The 22,358-nt window shown below is 46.0% G+C and overlaps 1 protein-coding gene across 1 annotated transcript in view; it reads left to right on the plus strand.

Moving 5' to 3' along the window:
• The window catches only part of GABBR2 (gamma-aminobutyric acid type B receptor subunit 2), a 324,860-nt gene that overhangs the window by 161,302 nt on the left and 141,200 nt on the right, over positions 1-22,358 (plus strand). Inside the window, exon 5 of the mRNA XM_006096509.3 lies at positions 16,685-16,786. Within this exon, the coding sequence (XP_006096571.2) occupies positions 16,685-16,786 (102 nt within the window). The remainder of the gene's footprint in view (positions 1-16,684; positions 16,787-22,358) is intronic.

A 22,358-nucleotide genomic window follows, 5' to 3' on the forward strand; every position in this document is an offset into this window, starting at 1 on the left:
AAAGAGAGGAAGGGAGAGGGATAGAGAGTTAGAAACATTGATGAGAGAAAAACATCGATCAGCTGCCTCCTACATACCCCCTACTGGGGATGTGCCCACAACTAAGGTACATGCCCTTGACTGGAATCGAACCTGGGACTTTTCAGTCAGCAGGCCGACGCTCTATCCACCGAGGCAAACCAGTCAGGGCCATATAGGATTCTTTCTTAATCCTTGGAATTAATAAAGAAAATACAGTACCTATTGGGTGTTTGTCTATTTTGTCTGAAATATGATTAGCATTTTAAAAAAATATTATTTATTGATTTCAGAGAGAGGAAAGAAGAGTGAGAGAGGGATACAAACATCAATGATGAGAGAGAGTCATTGGCTGGCTGCCTCCTATATGCCCCCTAACGGGGGATTGAGACTGCAACATGTGCCCTGACTGGGAATCAAACTGTGACCTTCTGGTTCATGGGTTGATACTCAACCACTGAGCCACACCAGCTGAGCTGATTAGCATATTTATTTGAAGAATTGGATGTTCAGATTGCAGTTTTCTTCTATTATATCTTTAGTTATTACTCTTTTGTTCTGATATCTTTTTAGAAATATCATTACATTTGAACCTTGAACAACATAGTTTTGAACTGCAGTGCTCCACTTAGACATGGATATTTTTCAATAAATATTTTATCTTCCTTATGATTTCTTAATAACATTTTCTCTTCTCTAGCTTATTTATTGTAAGAATATAATATATAATACATATAACATACAAAGTATGTGTTAATTGACTGTTTATGTTATTGGTAAAGCTTCTGTCAATAGTAGGCTATTAGTAGTTAAGTGTTGAGGGAGTCAAAAATTATATACAGATTTCAACTGAGCAGTGGGTTGGTGCCCCTAATCCCCACATTGTTAAGGGGTCAACTGTAATTCACAAGAGAGTCTGTCGTTTATTCTTCATATTATTATTTTCTCTCTGTTCATTTTTATATTAGTCCTTATTCTCTATTCTGAGAGAATATCTCAACACTGTCCTCCATAACATCCATCAGATTCCAACAATTAAATTCTGCTCTTTAATGTTTCTAATGCTTTTTAAAATTCTCATAACATTATTCATTTCTTGTCATTAGCATCTTAACTCTGCCGGCTTCTTTTAGTTTCAGTCTCTTTTTATTACATATCGCATTTCTTACATCTTAGAGACTGGGTTTTCTTTAAACTCCTTCAAGTACAAAACAGACACTACAATTGACTTCTTGTTCTAGTGCAAATCTTTTTAGAGGTGATGTTCTTCCTCTGCATGCACTTCTTGTTTGCCTCCTTTATGTTTCAGAAAAATTTCATAGGTTTAATGTGCCTTTTAGGTCTTTCCTGGTCTGGTATTTGCTTATAGCATGTGTCAGTTATCTTGGTCCCCTCATTGTTTTACCTAGATGCTAGGATTCTTCACCTCAGATATTAGCTTGGAAAATTGGGTGATGAAGTTTCACATTACTAGCTAGGGACAAGCAGCCCAAGGCATTAGGGGCCCATTTTGTGGGCATTTCTTCTCTAGTTTATCGGCACAGCTGGTCCAGATGTACACTTTTCCTCCTGGCCTCTCTGTTCTCTGCCTGCTGTGGCTCAGAGCTGCCCCAGTTGGTCCTGGGAAAGTGGGCTTGGCTGGGCTTTGCTTGATCTTGGGTCTAATGGCCCAGCTACTCCAGAAGGCTGTGGGCTGCACATGAGAGGTGGGCTCCCCCTAATGGGCTCTGCACCCCTCCTGTGGCCCAGCCTCTCCTCCAGCATTCACTCACTCTCCATCTGAGACTGTGAGGTGGGTCCTGTGAGCATGTCCGCCCTCCCTGCAGCACCATACTGCTTTCTCAGGAAGGAGAGCTGTGAGTCAGTTCAATCTGGTTTCACTGGCACTGTACCTTGCAGAAATTCCTCAAAGTTGGTGGCATATTGATGGCACCCTTTCCTATGTTCCCATGCCGAAGCAGATTCCCCCTATTTTTATACTGCCTTGGTCCTTTCTGTCACTTTCAGAAGGAGGTAGCTTAGGTGGGAGTTGGACATCTGTGCTCAGCTTTCCCATCTTTCCCCAAAGTTTCAGAGTTAACATTATTTCAGAGTTAACTTTGATGTACAGAGATATGACAGTTCCTGAGCATTTCCTTTTAAATGCCTCCCATATTATGTGCTGCCCTTATCATATCTGGTTTTATTCTTTTTCCTGGATACTTTTTCTCTCCCATGCAAATTTCAATCTAGTACCTCTTGAATAGATGGGTCATTCTCCCTGCAAACATGGCGGTGCCAGTCTTGGAGCAGTGAGTGCCACTCCTTGCCAGGGGCTCATCCTCTGGCATTGTAAGTCACATCCTGACCTTCAGCAATATTAATGGAATTTCCCCACATCCTCCTTTCCTTGCCAAAATTATGACCTTTGAAAGTAGAAACAGAGAAGAAACTGTCCCCCTGCCTCCAAGTCCCCAGTCTCCTTCCAAAGCCTTGGGTTTCGCTAGAGAGCCATTTCGGATTTCTTCTGGCACACCCAGGCTCTCCCTCCTGCATGAATCAGCAGACGTGGGCAGCAGGCAGTGGGGGAGGGGGTTGCAGGACCCCCCCCCCCCATCACTGCTTGGCTGCCCGCCCCAGAAAGACAGCACGTCATACAATTTGCCATATCCAGTCTGTGAACAGCTGCCTCCCTACCCTCTGTGGGGAGTCACCAAGCACCACACATCTGCTCCTTCCGGGGACAGTGAAGATTCCTCCCACCACGGTGCTGTGAATTCCCTTCAGGGGTTTTATGGGTGTGGAATAACATTCTTCTACAGAAAGCCCAAAGTAACCCATCTTCATGAGAAGACACACCTATTGGAGTTTAGTTCCAGTTTAGGCACCGCCAGCACTTGCCTCCCTTCTCCCAACCTCATGTCATGTTTTCTCCACCTCCCCTTTTTGACTTTGTTGCCTCTGATAATAAACCTGCCATACATTGAACTTCAGTCATAGTAGACCCTGAGCATGTATTAGCTTATTTTACTCTTTCTAACAACCTTAAGGTAAGTTGTGGCTTTGCCCCATGTGTAAGTGCAAAAAGCACTTAGAGAGTTTCCTTGCTCCCCTGAGGTGGCCTAGCCAATGGGGGCACAGCCAGCATCCCATTCTAGAGCCACTTGACTCCAGTTTGTCCTCTTTCCTCTCCCCCATCGCGGGAAATAGAAACACAGGCTCTTGTTGTGGGTTTAAAGCAGGGGTCTACACCTGTGGGCCCATGAGCCAAATCCAGCCCCCTGTTTTACTGGAACACAGTCATGGTCATTCATTTGCACATTGTCCATGGCTGCTTTTGCAATGTAAAGGCAGAGTCAAGTAGTTGTGACAGAGACTGTGTGGCCTGCAAAGTCTAAATTATTTATTATCTGTCCTTTACAGAGGTTGACCCATAGTTTACAGCATGAGCTGTGGAAAGCAGTAGGTCTGAAGTTAAATCCCCAGCTCACGGCTTGCTGCCTGTGTGTGACCTCAGGAAACTCACTCAGCATCTCTGAGTCTCATTTTACTGACCCATGAACTGGTCATAATCATATACATTTTGTAAAATATATTTTTATTGATTTCAGAGAGGGAGAGAGAGATAGAAATATCAATGATGAGAGAGAATTATTGATCAGCTGTCTCCTGCACACCCCACACTGGGGATGGAACCCACAACCCGAGCATGTGCCTTGATTGGGAATTGAGCCATGACCTCCTGGTTTATAGGTCAACGCTCAACCACTGAGCCACACCGGCCAGGCAATAATAATATTTTTTTGTCCTTTTTATTTCATAATCATATATTTTGATTTTATACCCGTGGTCAAGAGAAGTGAGATGACATGTGTGAGGGGCTCTGTATCTGAAGGGTGCTCAGTAATCGGAGTTGTCTTTGTTACCTTTCTCACTATCATAGATGTGCAACCTTCCCCACTTTTGCTCTGTGGCTTCCTTTCTGGAACATTCCAGCCTTTTTGTTTAAGAACCCTTCACCTTTTCTGACACCCTCTGATACAGATGAAGCACAGCTGCTTTTCAAGCCTCCTCAGAATGCTGGGCAGCAGGTATAAGTGACACTTACCTCGGACAAATGAATGGGATGTCCTGAGGTCTCATTCATTCATTTAGCCAGTGTTGGCTGAGCTGGATTCCATTCCATTATGCTGGAATATGACAGGGACTCAGACAGGGCTTCAGGGCCTCCAGGAGCTGCAGCAGGGCAGATGGACAGGTTAATAAACCATGACAGTAATCACAACCCCAGGGACTCCAGATTCTGGTCCTCTTTGGAAAATTCCCCTTGCACTCGGCAGAGTGAGCACCTGTTCCCCAGAACCTCTGGGTACTGCTCCTAGGAAGATACATTATAAAAACTGCTTAGCTAGCACAGCTTCAAGCCCTACTCCTGGGCTGTTGGCCCACTCAGCACTCTGATGCTATGTCCATCCCAGGACGTGGCCGGCTTGCCTGACTCGCCAGCTCCCTCCCAGGACACAGACTCAGCACCTCTACAGGCTGGGGCTGGCTCCACAAGCTTCAGGCCAGGGCAAGGGCAGACTGTCTTTCCTGACCTTGGAGGAGCTATTGACAGCTTAGCTCCTCTCCATCAGTCTGTGAGGCCTTGATATTCTCCCCTAGACACCTGCGAGAGGGCCAAGACCTCACGCCATGCTGTGTGCTGTTGTGGCTGACCCAAAGAACTTCCTAATTCCTCCAGAACAGGGCCAAGAAAGGTGGCCCTGGGAAGGAGGAGCAGAGAATGCAAGGGTCCAGGGGTGAGCACAGGTCACTGGAAAATCCAGAGGGACTTCACGGAGGTGGGGCTCTTTGCAGTAGCGCTTAAACAGTGAACACAACTTGAAAACAGGAGAGCAGAGGTCAGGAACTTAAAGTGATTCGTTTGTGTGTGGTTGGTGGTAAAAACCAATTATAAAGGATTATGATAAAATGTGAGATGGAAAAACTGGGATATAAAATCATGTACCCTTTGATGACTTCTACCTAAAACACATACCTGTTGTATCAGTTAAGGCCCTGGCAGGAACCAGATGGCATATTCAGAGAGTTGAAGTGAAGGAAGTTCACGTAGAGCAGCGGTTCTCAACCTGTGGGTCGCGACCCCTTTGGCGGTCGAACGACCCTTTCACAGGGGTCGCCTAAGACCATCCTGCATATCAGATATTTACATTACGATTCATAACAGTAGCAACATTACAGTTATGAAGTAGCAACGAAAATAATTTTATGGTTGGATCACAACATGAGGAACTGTATTAAAGGGCCAGAAGGTTGAGAACCACTGACGTAGAGGAACTACTTTGGGCAGGACCAGGGGCACTGAGCTAATGCTGATCAGCTGCTGTGTGCAGGCACTGTGCTGGTACTGGAACACTGAGGAACAGGCTGGGCACTGTCTTCGGGCAGTTCCTATCTTGTTTTGTAGGGATTTGGGAAAAGCTCCTGGAAGGGCTGCAGCTGGTGGCTTTTGGGGTCCTGCATGGGTACCCAGACCCTCAACACAGTCCCTACCCTCCAGGCCTCCCAGTCTGGGGGAGAGGGACACTCAAGTAAACAAGCCCTTCTCGTGTCTGTCATTGCGGATACCCACCCTGGGTCAAGGCCAGTGCTGCCCCCAATCCCCTCCCCTCTTCTCCCTGCTCCTAACCCTCCTGAATTCCGGAAACAGAGAAACACGAGTTTGAATCTTGGTCCTCTGGCTTACTAATTGTAAAGCCTTAGGCAAGTCACGTAACCTTTTAGGTCTCTCATCTGTAAAATGGGGACAATATTGGCATCTGCTTCATAAGATTGTTGAGAGAATGCAGTTCACTCCAGAGTGGTTCTGCCATGTCCCCTACAGCCTGCTTGCTCCCTGGGGGCTTGGAGTGAGGCGTGGGAGGAGGCGGTGAAGAAGAGTGGAGGAGGGGAAGAAAGATGGGCCCTGGGAAGCAATTTATACCTAGGCCTTCACTTCCTCCATCCACCCACACCCAAATCTGCAGTCCTGGAGGAAGAAGGGAGTCAGTGCAGCAAAGGGGGGCTCTAAGTGCTAGGGCTATAGGACCTCAGGCAGAACTCCAGAGCGAAAGACAGCAGACGGCTTTGTAATGTAGAACTGAAAAGGAAGCTGCACCTAAAAGGGCAGTGATGCCCCAGGGCCTCCGAGGAATTGTTTAGCTCCACCTTGAAGGGAGAGGTGGACACTTGGATCCCGCTGCTTCTCCCGCTTATGGAGCTGCCTGGAGCTGTCCTTGTTCTGCAGGGTTGAGAGCCTGGGTGGCCCTCAGCATCTGCGCCCTCGTAACTAGGGAACAGGTTCAAGAATCCGAGACCTTCCTCGGGGTTTCAGCAATCCCTTCTGCTCCTCTGTCTGATGCTTGAATCCCTTCTGTAGCAATCCCACCTCTGCCTGCATACCCACAGAGATGGGGAGCTCACCCCCACCTGGGAAGGCCTGTCCATCCTTGGATCACTCTCTTATTAGAAAGTTCTGCCTCTGAAGCAGCCAAAATTGACTTCCTGGTGGCTTCCCACACTGGTACTCGCCCTTTCCTTGAGGCCCATGTGCCAAGCTGGTGGCCTAGTCTTGGTGACAGCTCCTCTGGAAGTGCAGGTGGGGTGTCTCCACACCCTGGACCTCCCATCCCCTCAGCCATTCCTCTGGCGGTGACAAAGAGCAGGGATGGACTCTGCTAGCCAGGGAGCGATTTTGCATTCTGCTCCCTTTGAGGCTCTCAGGTGTGATTTCTCTAATAGTCCTCCTCTATTTTGGTGTCAGAGATGCACTTTGCATCTGGCTGATTTCCTATAGAGGTTTGTATTCATCATCTTAACTGGATAATATCCCTGTTTTATTAATATCCAAATATTTCTGTAAATATTGGTTTGGTCCCATGAGTCTGCTTCAATTAAAGCAAAAGGCACTTTGTCACAAAAAAGCAATGAGGTTCTGATAGCTAATTTAATTCCCCACAGCCAGTGTATCCTGACTTTGCTGACTGCCAGCAGAGTGGTGAGCTCCTTGAAAAAAATTCGAAGCAAAGAGAAGACTGCCGGCTGGGGGGACTAACGGGGGTTTGTGTCTTTTTCAAGAAGGGAGCCTGAGCCTGGTCCCACCTCCTCGATTCTTTGGAACTTCTAACATTGGAAGGCTGGCTGATTTGCGAGCCAGAGGGCCCTAGCTCTCACGTCACCTGTTCCTCCCCGATGCAGGCGGCTCCAGCGTGTTCCTGGCCTACAGTGTGGTTCTGGGAGGTGGCCCCTGAGGAGGACGTGGTGGGCCAGGAAAGAGGGGACTATGGCCTGCAGGCTCTCCCCTTGAAGGACTGCCATAATGGGATGATGGCAGAGAGGGCTGCAAGGGAAGACAGAGATGTCTTGGGTGGGTCCTGGGTGTGGGGGCCTGTCTGTCACTGGCCATCTCTGCCTGTCGAGGTCCCCCTTCCAATCTGCTAAAGGTCCACTAGCACGTGGGAGCTGTCATAAGGGCTTGATGTGAGTGGCCGTACAGGGCTCAGATCACAGGTCCTCACATCCCTGTGCCAGGGTCAGAAGGAAGGGAAATGTCCTCAGGGAACTCCATGGATCCCCACAGAGCCCACAGAGCACCTGCATCAGTGAACCATGTCTTCAGGCAGAGACATGCAGCCCAGCCCTGGGCATCTGTCTCATTCCTCTAAGACTGGCTCAAGATTGAGCATGAACTCTCCTGGGCTCAGAATATTTACCCCACTGCCTCTCAGCCTGGACAGATGCTGTGCATCCTCAGTGTACATTTGTTCATTCTCTTCTTCATCTCATCGCTGTAAGTACCTACTGCATTCCAGGAACAATGCCAGATCCCCGAAATCCAACAAAACACTTCCTCAAGGGGCCACTGTGTTAGTTGGGGAATGGATGTGACAGCCCAGTTCTCATGGTTAGCTCTGCGAACAAGCTCAAAGTTGCGACCTGGATTCCTGAGCCCTCCACTGAGGCCCATGAGGTTGGCAGGCCTCCACCTGAGCCCCCACATCGAATGACATTGCCACTCCGGTCCTCCACTGTTTTCCTGCTCTGGGTAACTCTCGGGAAGTGAGAAAAGCCACAAATGAGTAGCTGGACAAGTGGCCATCAATTAGAGGAAAGCCAGGGTGCCTTTAGGAAGCCTCACCTGAGATGTGATGTATGGACAGGACAGGAAGCCAGGATCCTGGTTTGGATCAGCAAGCAGTCAGGTCTTAGTATTCATTCCCTGGGGCTTCCGTAATAAATCACCACAAACTGGGTGGCATAAATCAACAGAAATTCATTTCTTACAGTTCTGGGGGCCAGAGATCCGAAATCTAGGTATTAGCAGGCCATGCTCCCGCCAAAGGCTCGAGGGGAGAATCTTTCCAGGCCTCCTCCAGCTTCTGGTGGTTCCAGGTGCTCCTTGGCTTGTAGCCACATCACTCGAATCTCTGTCCCTGTCTTCACATGGCCTTTCCCCTCATGTTTCTATGTCCCAAATCTCCCTCTTCATTTCTCTTATAAGTACTTATTATTGGCTCACCCAGGTAATCCAGGACTATCTCATCTTGAGATTCTTAAATTAATAACATCTGCAAAAACTATTTTTCCAAATACAGTCACATTCACAGATTCTGATAGGACTTTAACATACCTTTTTTGGGGGGTCACCATTCAACCTGCTGGCTCTGTAATGTGAACATGCAGGTGTCACACATGTATGTGTGGTCTTCACATGGACCCAGGTACTGCCCATGTGCAAGTACCACATATATACAATAGATCTAATACATGTTATTTATGTACTTGTCCTTTAAAAAAATTGTACTTACAGTAAAATTTGATTACAGGTTATTAAGAGCTCAATTATTTGTAGAAATCTGAAAACTAAATGGCTTCATTAAACTGAAGGAACAATTTCTTCAATGAAAACTCACCAGGTTGGAAAGGTGGAAATATAAACACACAGATGTTTCTACAGGAATTTAAATCCATGCTCCAAGTGTTTGAAAAACTTCGGAGTTTCAGAAGATTGCTTTAGCAACTATAAAATTCGAAAAGGCGAAGGATGGGGGCATGTGGAATTTTAAAACACTTGTTCTCTTGGAACCACAAGCATTGGTGGTTAAAGAATCTCCTCTCAAGCATCCTGACCAGATTCTATTTACATCTCTCTGATGCAGGGAGCTCACTAGCCACCAAAGCAGCCTTCTCCATCTTTAGAAAGTTCTTTCTGGCTTTGGACCAAACTCTGCTTTCCTGAATCATCTACCTGTTGTTCCCCCCTCTGCCACCGGGGTGCCAAGAGCCAGATGCCTTCTCTCCCATATGACAGCCCTTCTTGTTTGAAGTCTACCATCACTTCCTGCCTTGGTCTACTCTTCTCCAGGCTAATTTTTTAATTAGTTTAAATTAATGGCGGTTTCTGGGGAGCTCCAGCCCCAGTAAAAGTGACCTGAATTATTCAAAGATTTGAGTGTTTCAAATGCCTGTTTATCCTAATTAGCATTTAACGACAGTGATGCCCTCTGCCTCTAACGAGCCACATTTTAACATGTTCCATATTTTAATGGGTTTTACTTGAATGAACTGTTTAATCAAGTAAAGACACATTTCATGAATGAATAGAAGTAAATCTATAATTACACGCTTTAGTCAGGTAAGAGGAGTGACATTTCAGCACAATCCAGGGCTATATATAGCGAGCGCATTTGAATGACAAAGTAGGTTACCTCGGCTTCCATAGGAGACCTGGGAATTCGCTTTGCTCTCAAGTTCATTTCAGTAACCTAATTAGAATTTTCAAAGAGTTGTAAAGTGCATGTGGTGCAGACCTGGTTCTCCCCATCTTTTCCTGGATCTCTGTCTTTCTGGATGATTCCTGAGCAGGGGCAGTGGCCTCATTGGGGAAGTTGTCTTGGGAACTACTGGCCACAGAAGCCAAGTGCCCTGGTCCCTGATACTGTCCACGACCTTCACTGTGCATTTCACTTGCTCCGTCAGAGGCTTCCGCCTGGGACATGGGGTAGGAACCTGGTAACTTGTAGCTGTCATAATACTCTGCATCTCTCTTCTCCCTTTCTCATTTTCTCACTCTCATGCTTTTCTCCCTCCTTTCCCTCTCTCCAGTCTCCCTTCTGACGTGGGCAGGCTCTGCTTGTGGTGCTGGGGGCAGGAGCAGAGGATCAGGTATTAAAGATGAGACGTAACTATTAGATGGGGCAGCAGAGGACAGGGGAGGAGTCCAGGCTGTTGAAGGAAGATGGTGCCCTGGACCTGAAGAAGGTGAGGGTAGGTGACTTGGGGGCGTTCAGGTGAGCTTGGAACCCAGCTGTGAGCCTGGCAGTTCTGTTGCTTTTACCTCTAGGTGAGGTAAATTTACTGACCCTAAATTTTGTGGTTCTCAACTTTAGCAGCACACAGGAATCATCAGGAGAGCTAATGCCTGGGTCCTGCCCAGAGATTCTACTTGGTATAAGAATCAGCCAGGGTATCAGTGTTTTTTTGAAACAGTGATTCTAATGTGCAGCCCAGATGGCTTCAGGTGACTGCAGCCCAGCTAACATCTTCACAGCCTCATGAAAAACACTGAGCCAGAACCACCCGGCTGAGTGGCTCCCACATTCCTAACCCATAGAAATGTGTAAAACACATTTTTCTTGTTTTAAGCCACTAAATTTTGGGTAATTTGTTACCCAGGAATTGATGACTAATACAGATTATTAATTGCCCCAAATGTATCCTCAGGTGGGCCACTTCCTGCCACCTCCACCACCATCTCCTTATCCAGCCTCCAGAATCTCTTACCTGGATGATTCTGTTGCCCCCTCCATGGCCTTCCTGTTCCCCTCATGCCCCTGGCCCCTCATTGGTCCTACAGCAGCCAGGGTCATCATTTTAAAACACATTTCTAATCATGCCATCCCCCCCCCCCCGAAACTTTGTAACTGCTTCCTACTGTGCTTAAGCTCAAGACCAGACTCTCACTTGAATTATGAGACCCTCGTGGTCTTCCCCACCTCCTCTTCTTTCCCATTTCATGCCAACAGCCTTCCCCCTGCCTGGCCCACATTCTGCTCTAGCCTAGTCCAGCTCTTTTCTAGTTTCCCCACTCTCTCCCTCCCACCATAGGACCTTTGTACACACTGCTGCTCAACCAGGAAGCCTTCTCCCTGCCTACCTCCTGATCTCTCCATGACAGCTTCTCCCAGAAACATGCCCCTGAACTTGAGTGCCCTTGTCTTGATGGCTAACCAGGGTGGTCACCTGATTAATGTCTCTCACTCCCACTAGATAGAGACCCAGGATAGTAAATGGTTTTGCTCATCGATCAGAGCCCCATTACCACCTCATATGTTGCCTAAAGCAGAAGAAATTTCAATATCATGACTGAATGATTGCATGAATGAATAAATGAATGAGAGAGAGAGACTGACAAGAACAAACAGGACCCCATTCTGAGATGGCCAGGCACTAGGTAGTTGTCCAGAAAGGACTCAAGTCTAGTGGCCAGGCAGTGACTGGGCATGAGATGGAATTCCAGCCCTGGAAATGAAGCAGGAGCCCAGACTGAGGGCCTGAGGTCTGAGAAGGCTCCTTGCTGGAGGACAGGGGGTGTTCAGGACTAAGGCGGGAGATTTGTGGGGGCAGAGAGTTCATTGGCCCTACCTGTGGGCAGCAGAATGTTGCAGGGGGACAGGAGCCTAGCAGGACATGCAGATATGGTCCTGGGCCCCTGAAGCAGGGATAAGGGTAGGTGGAGAGAACAGACTGACCCACAGGGAAATTATTTGAAGTGGGGCACATAATGCAGTTCTTTCATAAGCTCAGTCACTGGGTGATTTCCAGAGAGTGGGCGTGCCAAGCATCATCTGGGCAGTTGATGTGTGATTAGTGGAAAGGTGCAGGTGTCAGGGCAGGAAGGGGGCCTTGAAGGTGGACTGGCACTGTGGGCTACTCCGAGCTGATGATAGCCTCCCTGAGGGAACATGGTGGACCCACATTACACTTAAAATGGGTCACATGGACTGAGTTTTGCTAAGCCAGAAAATTCTTCTAAATAATCTGTCCTTTCTCAATTGCATTAGCATCCCATCTTTTTCTCTCATCTCCTTTTCCTTCTCCAACCTGCCCACTTCTCCACCTACATCTCACAGGATGGATGAAAACCAGCTCTGTTTGCCTGACGCCTAGTGTGTGGATGGAAGCTGTGTGCTCAGTCAGCTGGAGGCTTGAGGCCATTGTGATGGCTTTATTGAAGTGACAAGTCCCTTTCACCCCTTTTCCCATGGCCCAGTGAGCCAACTGATTGGGAAGTTGTCTGCAGACCCACAGGACCTGCTGTTCAGATAGCTGATCTGACCTGATGACATTTTTCTCCCTGCTCACCCTGAGCAGGACTGTCTTCACGGTTCTGGGCTTTCCCACAAAAGCCATTGATTCTTCCTGGCTCTTGACTTCTTTTAAGATGTTGGGTTTCCTTGCCGAAACCGGTTTGGCTCAGTGGATAGAGCGTCGGCCTGCGGACTGAAAGGTCCCAGGTTCGGTTCCGGTCAGGGGCATGTATCTGGGTTGCGGGCACATCCCCAGTGGGAGATGTGCAGGAGGCAGCTGATCGATGTTTCTCTCTCATCGATGTTTCTAACTCTCTATCTCTCTCCCTTCCTCTCTGTGAAAAATCAATAAAATATATTTAAAAAAAAAAAAAGATGTTGGGTTTCCCTAGAAGACTGTGTTCAACTGTTAAAATCCTTGGTTAAAATTTTTGGATTTGAATCTTTGACTCCCGATGCTGCTGGGGAGGCCTGAGGAGTCATTGGTGTCACTCCTTGTGACCTTTACACTCCTCAGCTGCCCTCCTGAGCCACTTTGTCACTCTCCCTGATAAACCAGATTCACCTTTGTCACCCAATCCCCTAACTCCCCTCTCCTCTGGCAACAATCAGTCTCTTCCCTGTATCTATGAGTCTGTTTCTGTTTTGTTTATATTGTGCTTTAGACTTCACATATAAATGAGATCATGTAGTATTTGTCTTTTCTGGCAGACTTATTTCACTTAGCATTGTACCCTCTAGGTCCATCCATGCTATTGCAAATGGTAAGATTTCGTTCTTTTTATGGCTGAGTAATATTCCATTGTATATATGTACTACAGCTTTTTTATCCACTTGTCTATTGATGGGCATTTGGGTTGCTTCCATAGCTTGGCTATTATAAATAATGCTGCATTGAACATAGGGGTGCATATATTCTTTCAAATTAGTGTTGGGTTTTTTAGATATATACCCAGAAGTGGAATCACTGGGTCATAAGGCAGTTCCATTCTTAATTTTTTAAGTAACCTCCATACTGTTTTCCACAGTGGCTTTACCAATCTCCATTTTTTTTATATCCTCACCAATACTTGTTGTTACTATGATAGCCATTTTGACAGGTATAAAGTGATATCTCGTGGTTTTAATTTGCATTTCTCTGATTAATAATGACACTGAGCATCTTTTCATATGTCTATTGGCCATTCATATATCCTCTTTAGAGAATTCATACCAGTTCTTGAGGGGGAAAGTCAACATCTATTGCCTCTGACACACCTGTTCTTCTCTGTGGTGCCAAGTGACTTTGGCTCCTTAGGAATTTGATTCCATGTGGAGCCCAGAGTTGTGCTCTGAAAGCAAGGGGAGTTCTTTCTTAGGTGACCTTAGCTCTGTGAACTGACCCCAAAGCCCTTGCCTTTAAGGACTCAACCCTTCCCTGTCCCCTTTCTATTATCACGGGGGGCCCAGCTCATGGCCTTCCTTGAAACAGTGGCCATCCAATCCTCCCTTCCAGGTGATGGATGGGGCAGCCTTCTTCTCTGTCCCCTCCCATCAGTGCCCATCTCATCTCTTCTCCTCCCTCCCGGGGTGGCCAGGGCCTTTTGGCAAATCAGACTCCTGGGTGCTCCCTCCTTGGGTCTAATATGCAGTGGGACCCTCTCTATACTTGAGTGTGTGTATATTTTGTTTTCTTGAGAATGAAGGGTTATTCCTTTCCCAGAACACTTTTCTGCTTTTATAATGGAATTGAATAAAAAATAGGATTCTCTTTGCAGAAATGCAGCTCATAACAAACTGCCAAAAGACATTGACTCTGTTAAACACGACATACCTGCAGGTCCAGAAGGAAAAAATGGTGATTTTTCAAATTTGCTAAGTAAGTCTTTGCCCAGTGAACTGAATGACCCTTCTAGCCACATGTGAGGGTGTGGATACTTTTCCTTGTGAGATAGATCAATTACATTATTTCTTTTCCGTGCTTTGGTTATTTTAAAATACCATTTATTACTGGTTTCCTCCATTTGCTTTCCCTTAAAAAGTCTATTAGATTAAATACTCAAGCTGAGCACAGACTTCTTGGTGCTGAAATTATGGGCAGTGAGGGCTGATTGCACCAACCAGCTGTTCTGACCTGTTCTGACTCATCAGGCCTCAGGAACCATCCACATCTGGCAGGATCCAGAAAAGCCAGCCTGGGAGCATGCAGAGAGCGCTGGCTGGGGGTCACAACTCAGCTTCCTCATTTATGAAATCAGGGGCAGAGTGAGAGGCAGAGTGTTTTGGTTTTATTTGTTTTGAGTTCTGACCACCTCTAAAATATTTTATCTGCCATAATTACATACAGCTTTCAAGCACACACTTACACAAAGATAGATACCCAAGCCACTGACTACCTTGATGCCATGCCTTAAGCCTGGAAATGCTCATTCCAGCTTTTAGGCAGTGTAAAGAGCCTTAGGATTTACAAAGCCATTCCACATACTCAGTATTTTCACTAGGCCCTGAAACAACCCTGTGAGCTACATGCTGTAGTGCCCCCATTTTAGAGATGAAAAGACCTGAGAGCAGGAGAAGTTCCCTAAATTTGGGTGGCATGCAAGTGGAGAGCCGGGGCCTGTCACTGCAAGCCCAGCCGTGTGTGCATCCAGCTGCACTGCCTTCCAGCAGGGGCGTGTTTGCACATTTTCTATGTTTAATTGTTGTTGTTGCACAACACCCTCACGACACACAAAGCAGATCATGCCCCCTCCCCTGCATCCAGCAAGAAATTGAGGCAGCAGAACTATACTAGCAAAGTCAACATTTTTTTTCATACAACTAGTTCCCACTCTCCTATCAAATGGAAGTAAAAACGAAGGGTGGACAAGCTTCACCCTGACTGTGTCAGTTTCATTCTCAGTACAAAACATTTACTACAAAGTATTTCAGGCATTCAGAAAAGCACAGATTCACAACCACCTATGGGCTTGCCACCCAGAATTTTAAAATGTTCACATTTTTCCCTGTTTGTGTAATATTTCTTTTAAAGAAATAAAATACAGCAGTTCCCATTGAAGCCCCTTTGTTCCCCTTCTGTAATGGTGGCTGCCCAGTGACCATCTTGCGATATTCAGGACCAAATTATTCAAAACACTTTTATATGTACATTGGAATAATTATCATTTTAAAGTATATATATTTTATTGATTTGAGAGAGAGAGAGAAGAGGAGAGAAAGAGGGATAGAAACAGCAATGATGAGAGAGAATCATTGATCCCCTGCAGGCCCCCTACTGGGGATCGAGCCACAACCCCAGGCAAGTGCCCTGACTGGGTCCAACAAGTGACCTCTTAGTTCATGGGTTGATGCTTAACCACTGAGCCATACCAGCTGGGCTACCAACTTTTGAAACAAGAAGTGCTTTTGTATTGTGGTAAAATATACATAACATAAAATTTACCATTATAATAATTTTGAAGTGTGCAGTGCAATGGTGTTTAGTACATTCACATTGTTGTACGACCAGCACCACCAGCCATCTCCAGAACTCTTTATCTTCCCAAACAGAAACTATGTCCATTAAACAGTAACTCCCCAATCCTTGCTCCCCCAACCCCTAAGGCCAGATACAGACTGCAGATTTCTTTGGTTTGGTCCTAACTTTTTAAAAATTCAAAATAGAATCAATATTTTAAAATATGGGGATCTTATATTTTAAAAAATCTAGATTTCTGATTCTGGTGACTCTGGACTAACATTCTGGCATGGCATGATGGGAGCTGCCACCTTAGACATGTGGTTGCCAGTTTGCTACAGTCCCTACCACTCTGTAATTTCTTTCCTTGTTGGTCCTGGTGAACACTGGAGTTGGCAGCCCTCTGCCTTTCAAGCACATCGATGTTAGTCATCTGAGTGTCAGCAGACATGTAGTTATGTTTAACACTACAGGCTGGTTCCATACCCACTTACTCCATTCTGCATTGTCCGTTTGAATGTCTTGGCTATTTCTTCACCCTATAAGTTAAGTAAGATTACAAATAATTAATACAAAATATAAATACTGTTGGGATGTACTTGAATAGTCTGGTTTGGAGTCAGTATCACACTGGAAAACACCAGCATGAAGTCCAGAGACTTGGATGCTCCTCTTGATTTTTCCAGAAAATTCCTGGGAAACTTGAGTAAGGCCCTTCCCTGTCTGGCCTCCTCGTGCCTGTGTGCCAGGACCCACAAGGTGCTATAGTTTATAATAAAGATAAAAATCACTCCTTTCCGATGTTAGTGGAGAAAGTCGCCTCACTCACTGGACGACCTCTCTGAACCAGCCCTTTCAGTGGCCACCAGCACACCCACCCTCTACTTTTTCTCTCTGACAGGTGAGGAATGACCTGACCGGGGTTCTGTATGGTGAGGACATTGAGATTTCAGACACCGAGAGCTTCTCCAATGACCCCTGCACCAGTGTCAAGAAGCTTAAGGTAGGTGCAGTGGCCACGGCCTGAAGGACAGAACCAATGCCACGCTCCTGGGGTTCCCAAATCCCCTGACTGTGAAGGATCTTGGAGTTCGGGCTGTTTCATTTCACCCTTGGCACCTCAGACATGGGGAGAAGCTCCCAGGAGCTGGCTTCCCTTGGCTTTCCAGCACTGGCCAGAGGTCTCAGCGCCAGCTGCATGGCCATGTAGAGCGTACTCAGTGATTGTATGTCTGTTAACCCAGCCTCAGAGGCAAGCAGGGCATAAGTTAGCATCCTCTCCAATGCAAAGCATCTCAGAGAGAGGAACTCTCTTGCCCAGAACCACAGCAAGGAAGTATACTGGTGGGACAGAAAACCTAGGCCCCTGACCCTCTTCTGTGACACTCACTCCAGGAACAGAAAGGGCCAACTGGAAGTTTGCCCAGTTGTAAGTGATCTCTGAGTGTCATCTGTCCATTCATTCTGCAAACTCTCAAATACCTTGTTTGCGCCAGATCCCCTCCTGGGCTTAGGTTTACCATCAGGCCTGCCCTTGTCCCCAGGTGGCTTGCACCTGTTGAAGAAGCAGGTACCTCTCAGGGGAATCAGGAACACAGGCACCTGGGAACAAGGGAGGAAGGGACTGGCCCCACCCAGGGAGAGGGTTCCAACAAGGCTCCAGGGAAGGGACAGCATTTGAGCTGGCCATGGACAATGAGCAGGATGGGGGCCTACAAGAGCCCAGCAGGGAAGGAGGGCTGAAGACAGAGGGCCAGTCAGCTGTGCTCACTTGACGCTTGGAATCAGTATGAATTCCAGGAGGCTGGCATATCAGGTGGGACAGGAAATTTGCTGAGGCTAGAAACAGTTTAGAGCCAGTTTCCATGAGCCTTGAATGCCTAGCTAAGAACTTTGGTCTTTTATCCTGAGAGCAGTGGGAGCTGCTAGGGATTTAAAGCAGATACAGACATGGTTACAGCTGTCACTTTCCTCTTTCACTCTCTTCCACTTCCTCATGCCCACATTGAAAGTCATTGTCATGGAGACCCAGACATGACATATCCCCTCTCTCTTGGGCGGGTCCCAGGTTACACTAGTTAGAGCAGGTGGCAGTTTAGAGCGCTCATCTTTCAAAGCTCTCAGTTCACAGATGGCATACAGAAGCTGAGAAGTGAGGGGTAAAGGAAGCAGAGCACCATTTCTTTGTTCCCTGTTCAGAAGCAAACACTGCATCTACATGTGACATTTCAGCCCGGGGAGCCTCTGCAGATGAGGAAACAGTAGCTAGGGAGGGCCTGCTGGCAGCACAGATGGTTGGGGCTGGATCTGCCCAAGCTCTTCCCCAGCAGGCTGTGTGGTCTGAGGGTTGAGCCGGGCTGTGTGAGGCCTGGAGACCCAGAGGGGGGGAGTGCCCACTCTGCAGGGAGCGAACCCCTGGGGTGGGTCAGGGGTGGAGGGAAGGGCCTGGTACTGAACTGACATTCTCCTGCCACACACAGTGTCTCCCCAGGGTGGACACTTGAAATAGCTCCTTGTACCTTAGAAGCCCTGCAGAGTTCTGCAGGCTTTAAAGTTTAAAGAGCCTTTGTGCATAGAGCAGAAGCACTAGTTAAAAGTCTACAGGAAATTGGAATGGAACTGGGTGCTTTGCTCATCAACCAACTAACTACAACAGAAGCGAGACTGATGTTAACAATGATGAAAATAGCAGCCGACCTTTCGTGTGCACTAACCAAGGGCCAAGTCCCCATGCACAGCCCTACACCTTCACTTACTCATTTAGTTCTCCCCGGAGCCTTGGACAGAGGGGATTTTGTATCTCCATTTCACAAATGGGGAACTTGAGGCTCAAAGAGGTTAAGGAGCTCAACCCGAGTCACCCAGCTGGAAAGAGGGAAATTGGAATTCAAACTTGGATCTGGGCAACACCAGGACCCAGCCTTCTCCTCCACCCCACACAGCTGTGGTTCTGAGAAAGGATTTTAATGTCATGTAAGCCTGGGAGGGCAGAGCCAAGGACAGCATGCTCAATCTGTTGCAAAGAGTTTCTGCTGCGTGAAGCACTCTTCCCCTAGAACCTGCAGGGCTCCTTCTCATGCCTTCTTCTCTTCTTTGCTGAGTAGCCCCCTTTTCCCAGACTTTTCCCTTCTCCAATTATTTCAGTTAAAATTTAAGTATTTGCCCCTCTCACTCCCTTTCCCCTTGTCTGCTAATTTCTTTCTCCATTGCACTGATGGGCATCTGTATATTTCCTGGGGCTGCCTTAACAAAGTACTACAAACTGGGTGCCTTAAAACAACAGGAATTTATTCTTTCACATTCTGAAGGCTAAAAGTCTCAGGTCAAAGCCATGCTGTCTAGAAGGCTCTGGGGTTCTTCTATGCCTTTGAGCTTCTGGTGTCGCCAGTGACCTTTGGTGTCCCTTGGCTTGCAATCTCTGCCTCAAATGGCTTTATCCCCCTTCCTCTTCACATCATCTGTGTATTAGGACACTAGTCATGTTGGCTCTCAATCCAGCATGACCTCATCTTAGCTCATTACACCTACAATGACCCTGTTTTGAAATGAGGTCACATTCTGAGGTTTGGGGGGTTAGGATTTCAACATTTTGGGGGGACACAATTCAACCATTAACAACATCTGACCTACTATTCATTTTACCTAGTTGTTTTTTCACCTGTCTCCTCCCACTAGGATGTAAGCTCTTGGAGATAGCTGTTTCTGTCTGTCATGGTCACTATTTTATTCCCCCCATCACCTAGAACCAAATCTAATTTTCTCAATAAATTTGTTGAGTGTATATAAGTGAAATATCAAGTCTGGACAGACAAAGCCAACAAAACACAAGAGTAAAATACTCAAGAACAAAGAAACGTAACTTCTGGAAAGCTCTGAGAAAAAGCAAACCTCTGGTTCACTGTGGGATAAGATAGAGAAGGAAGTACAGAGGACAGGGAAGAAAACTAAATAGAAAATTACAGAATTAAAATCTGCATTCAAGGTAGTAGAGAGCAGAGTTAATGCCAAGGAAAATAAAAATCAATAATATGGAGCACAAACTTGAGATTCAGAGGAAATGGTCAAAGAAATCAATCTAATGAGAGGGAAGGTAGCAGTTATGGATGCTGGAGAAGGGAGATCCTAAGGGAAAATCAGGACAAATGAAACAGAATCAAAATTTTAAAAACAATAACAAGCATACCTAGCACCCAGCTCTTGGTTTCTAATACCATTTTCAAGGAAAAGGAACCAGGGTTCCCTGGAGAAATAGCTGATTCGAGGACTGAGACAGGAACTAGGTCCTGGAATGTCTTGCAGTGCCAGAAAACAAGGAGTGCTCAGAACACCTCCACACACAGATGGGCTGGGTCAGAGCGGTAGAGCAGCCACTGAAAGAGCTCCTCGTGGCCACAGCTGGAACATTAGAGCAAGAAAATAAAAGTGTTGGATTACAACTCAAAGTATAAAATAAATATCCGTGAGTCCATATTGATATGAATGATTGAATAAGTAAATGGGAGAGAATAGACAAATCTCCTATGCTGAAGAATTCCAAATAATTTATGTAGATAGTCACACTCACAGAGGTGGAGCAGAACTACCCACTTATTAATTGACTTCCTTCTAAAGAGTACAGTATGAAGGGGGTGGGGAGTGGGGAGAATAACTCTACAGTAGAAAACCTGACAAACACTACCTCAGACAGGTGATCAAGGTCAGCATCAGCTGTGATAAGTCCTATTGATAGAATGTACCCTTTGAGTGATGTGACGAAAGGGCATTTTACCTCTATGATCTTCCTCCCCAAATCCATAACCTCAATTTAACCATGAGAAAAACATCAGGCAAATTCTGTTTGGAGGCCATTCTACAAAATATCTGACCAATACTCCTCAACACCATCTCGGTCTTTAAAAATAAGGAATGTCACCCTAGCCGGTTTGGCTCAATGGTAGAGCATCTGCCCATGGACTGAAGGGTTCAGGGTTCAATTCCAGTCAAGGGCACTTATCTCGGTTGCAGGCTCAATTCCCAGCCCTAGTCGGGCCCCGTGCAGGAGGCAACCAATCAATGTGTCCTCTCATATCAATGTTTCTCTCTTTCTTTCTCTCCCCGTCCCTTCCACTCTCTCTAAAAACCAATGGAAAAATATCCTCAGGTGAGGATTTTAAAAAAAAGAAATGTCTAAGTTTAAAAGGAGTCTATGGAGACCTGACAACTAAATGTGGTGTCCTGGGTGAGATTCAGAAGTAGAAAAAGGACATTAGAAAAAAGAACTAAGGAGGTCTGAATACAGTATGGGCTTTAGCTAATAATAAGGAGTCAGTCTTGTCTCATTAATTGTAACAAATGTACCATACTAACATACGATGTTAAAAATAGGGGAAACTGTGTGAGGGACATATGGGAATTTTCTGTACTATCTTTGTGGTTTTTCTGTAAATCTGAAACTATTCTCAAATAAGAAATTTATTTTTAAAAAGTTGGAGACAAACTTAAATGGGCTCAAGAGAGAACTACTAGGTTGGAGCCGACAAAATTGCCAATCTTCAACCATGATGGAACTATAAAATCAACATTTCATAAGGAATGTGCAGGCTACCTGTGCAGACTAGCTGGCCTTTCCACATTCTAGCAGAATCGGTGAAAAGAGAGTCATATATAGACACATTTTGGCAAAAGTTTTGAAATACAAACATAAAAAGTTTTGAATGTACAAGTATCTAGGCCAGAAAAAAAGCATATTTTCCACAAAGGTGCAAAATCCAGGCCACCTTGACTCCTCAGCAGTGTTCAGTCCCAGAAACAATGGACCACAGGGAGACATTCTCCGATGTGTGAGGTTCGAGTGGTGCATGTGCCAGGTGCCCTTCTAGAAGTTAGTCCTTGCAGTCAATGTCATCCTTCTAGAACCAGGGCAAACTTCATAGTTGAGGTCATGACAGACATGGCTGAGCAGGGCCACCAGAACCTGTGGAAAGAGAGCTAAGTTAAATAGTTGTTATAAAAGATGCAAAAATTCATTTTGAAAGCAAACATACATAGACATATAATACAAAAATAGATACTATAATAACAGTAATTAAATATAAAAATCTAAATTTCTTTAACAGAGCCAAAGAATTAGATGAGTTAAAAAAAATGGATGCTAAACTCCTGGTTTTACATAGGAGAAGGACTCCAAAGAGACCATTTTGCTCATGAGTTTCATAATTAGAGAAATATAAGCTAAAAAAGGCTTAGAGTAACTTAATGGTAAATACACTATAATGCGAACAGAAGCTTCTGAAACATGGAAGATAAAAGCAAAGAAAATCTAGCCCATGTATTGAAAAACAGAAAGCAGATGTGAAAATTACAAAACAAAAAATATAATTGCTGCCGAAACCGGTTTGGCTCAGTGGATAGAGCGTCGGCCTGCGGACTGAAAGGTCCCAGGTTCGATTCCGGTCAAGGGCATGTACCTGGGTTGCGGGCACATCCCCAGTGGGAGATGTGCAGGAGGCAGCTGGTCGATGTTTCTCTCTCATCGATGTTTCTAACTCTCTATCTCTCTCCCTTCCTCTCTGTAAAAAATCAATAAAATATATTTA

The sequence above is a fragment of the Myotis lucifugus genome, unplaced genomic scaffold, assembly GCF_000147115.1.
Source record: "Myotis lucifugus unplaced genomic scaffold, Myoluc2.0 scaffold_180, whole genome shotgun sequence".
Lineage (NCBI taxonomy): Eukaryota > Metazoa > Chordata > Mammalia > Chiroptera > Vespertilionidae > Myotis > Myotis lucifugus.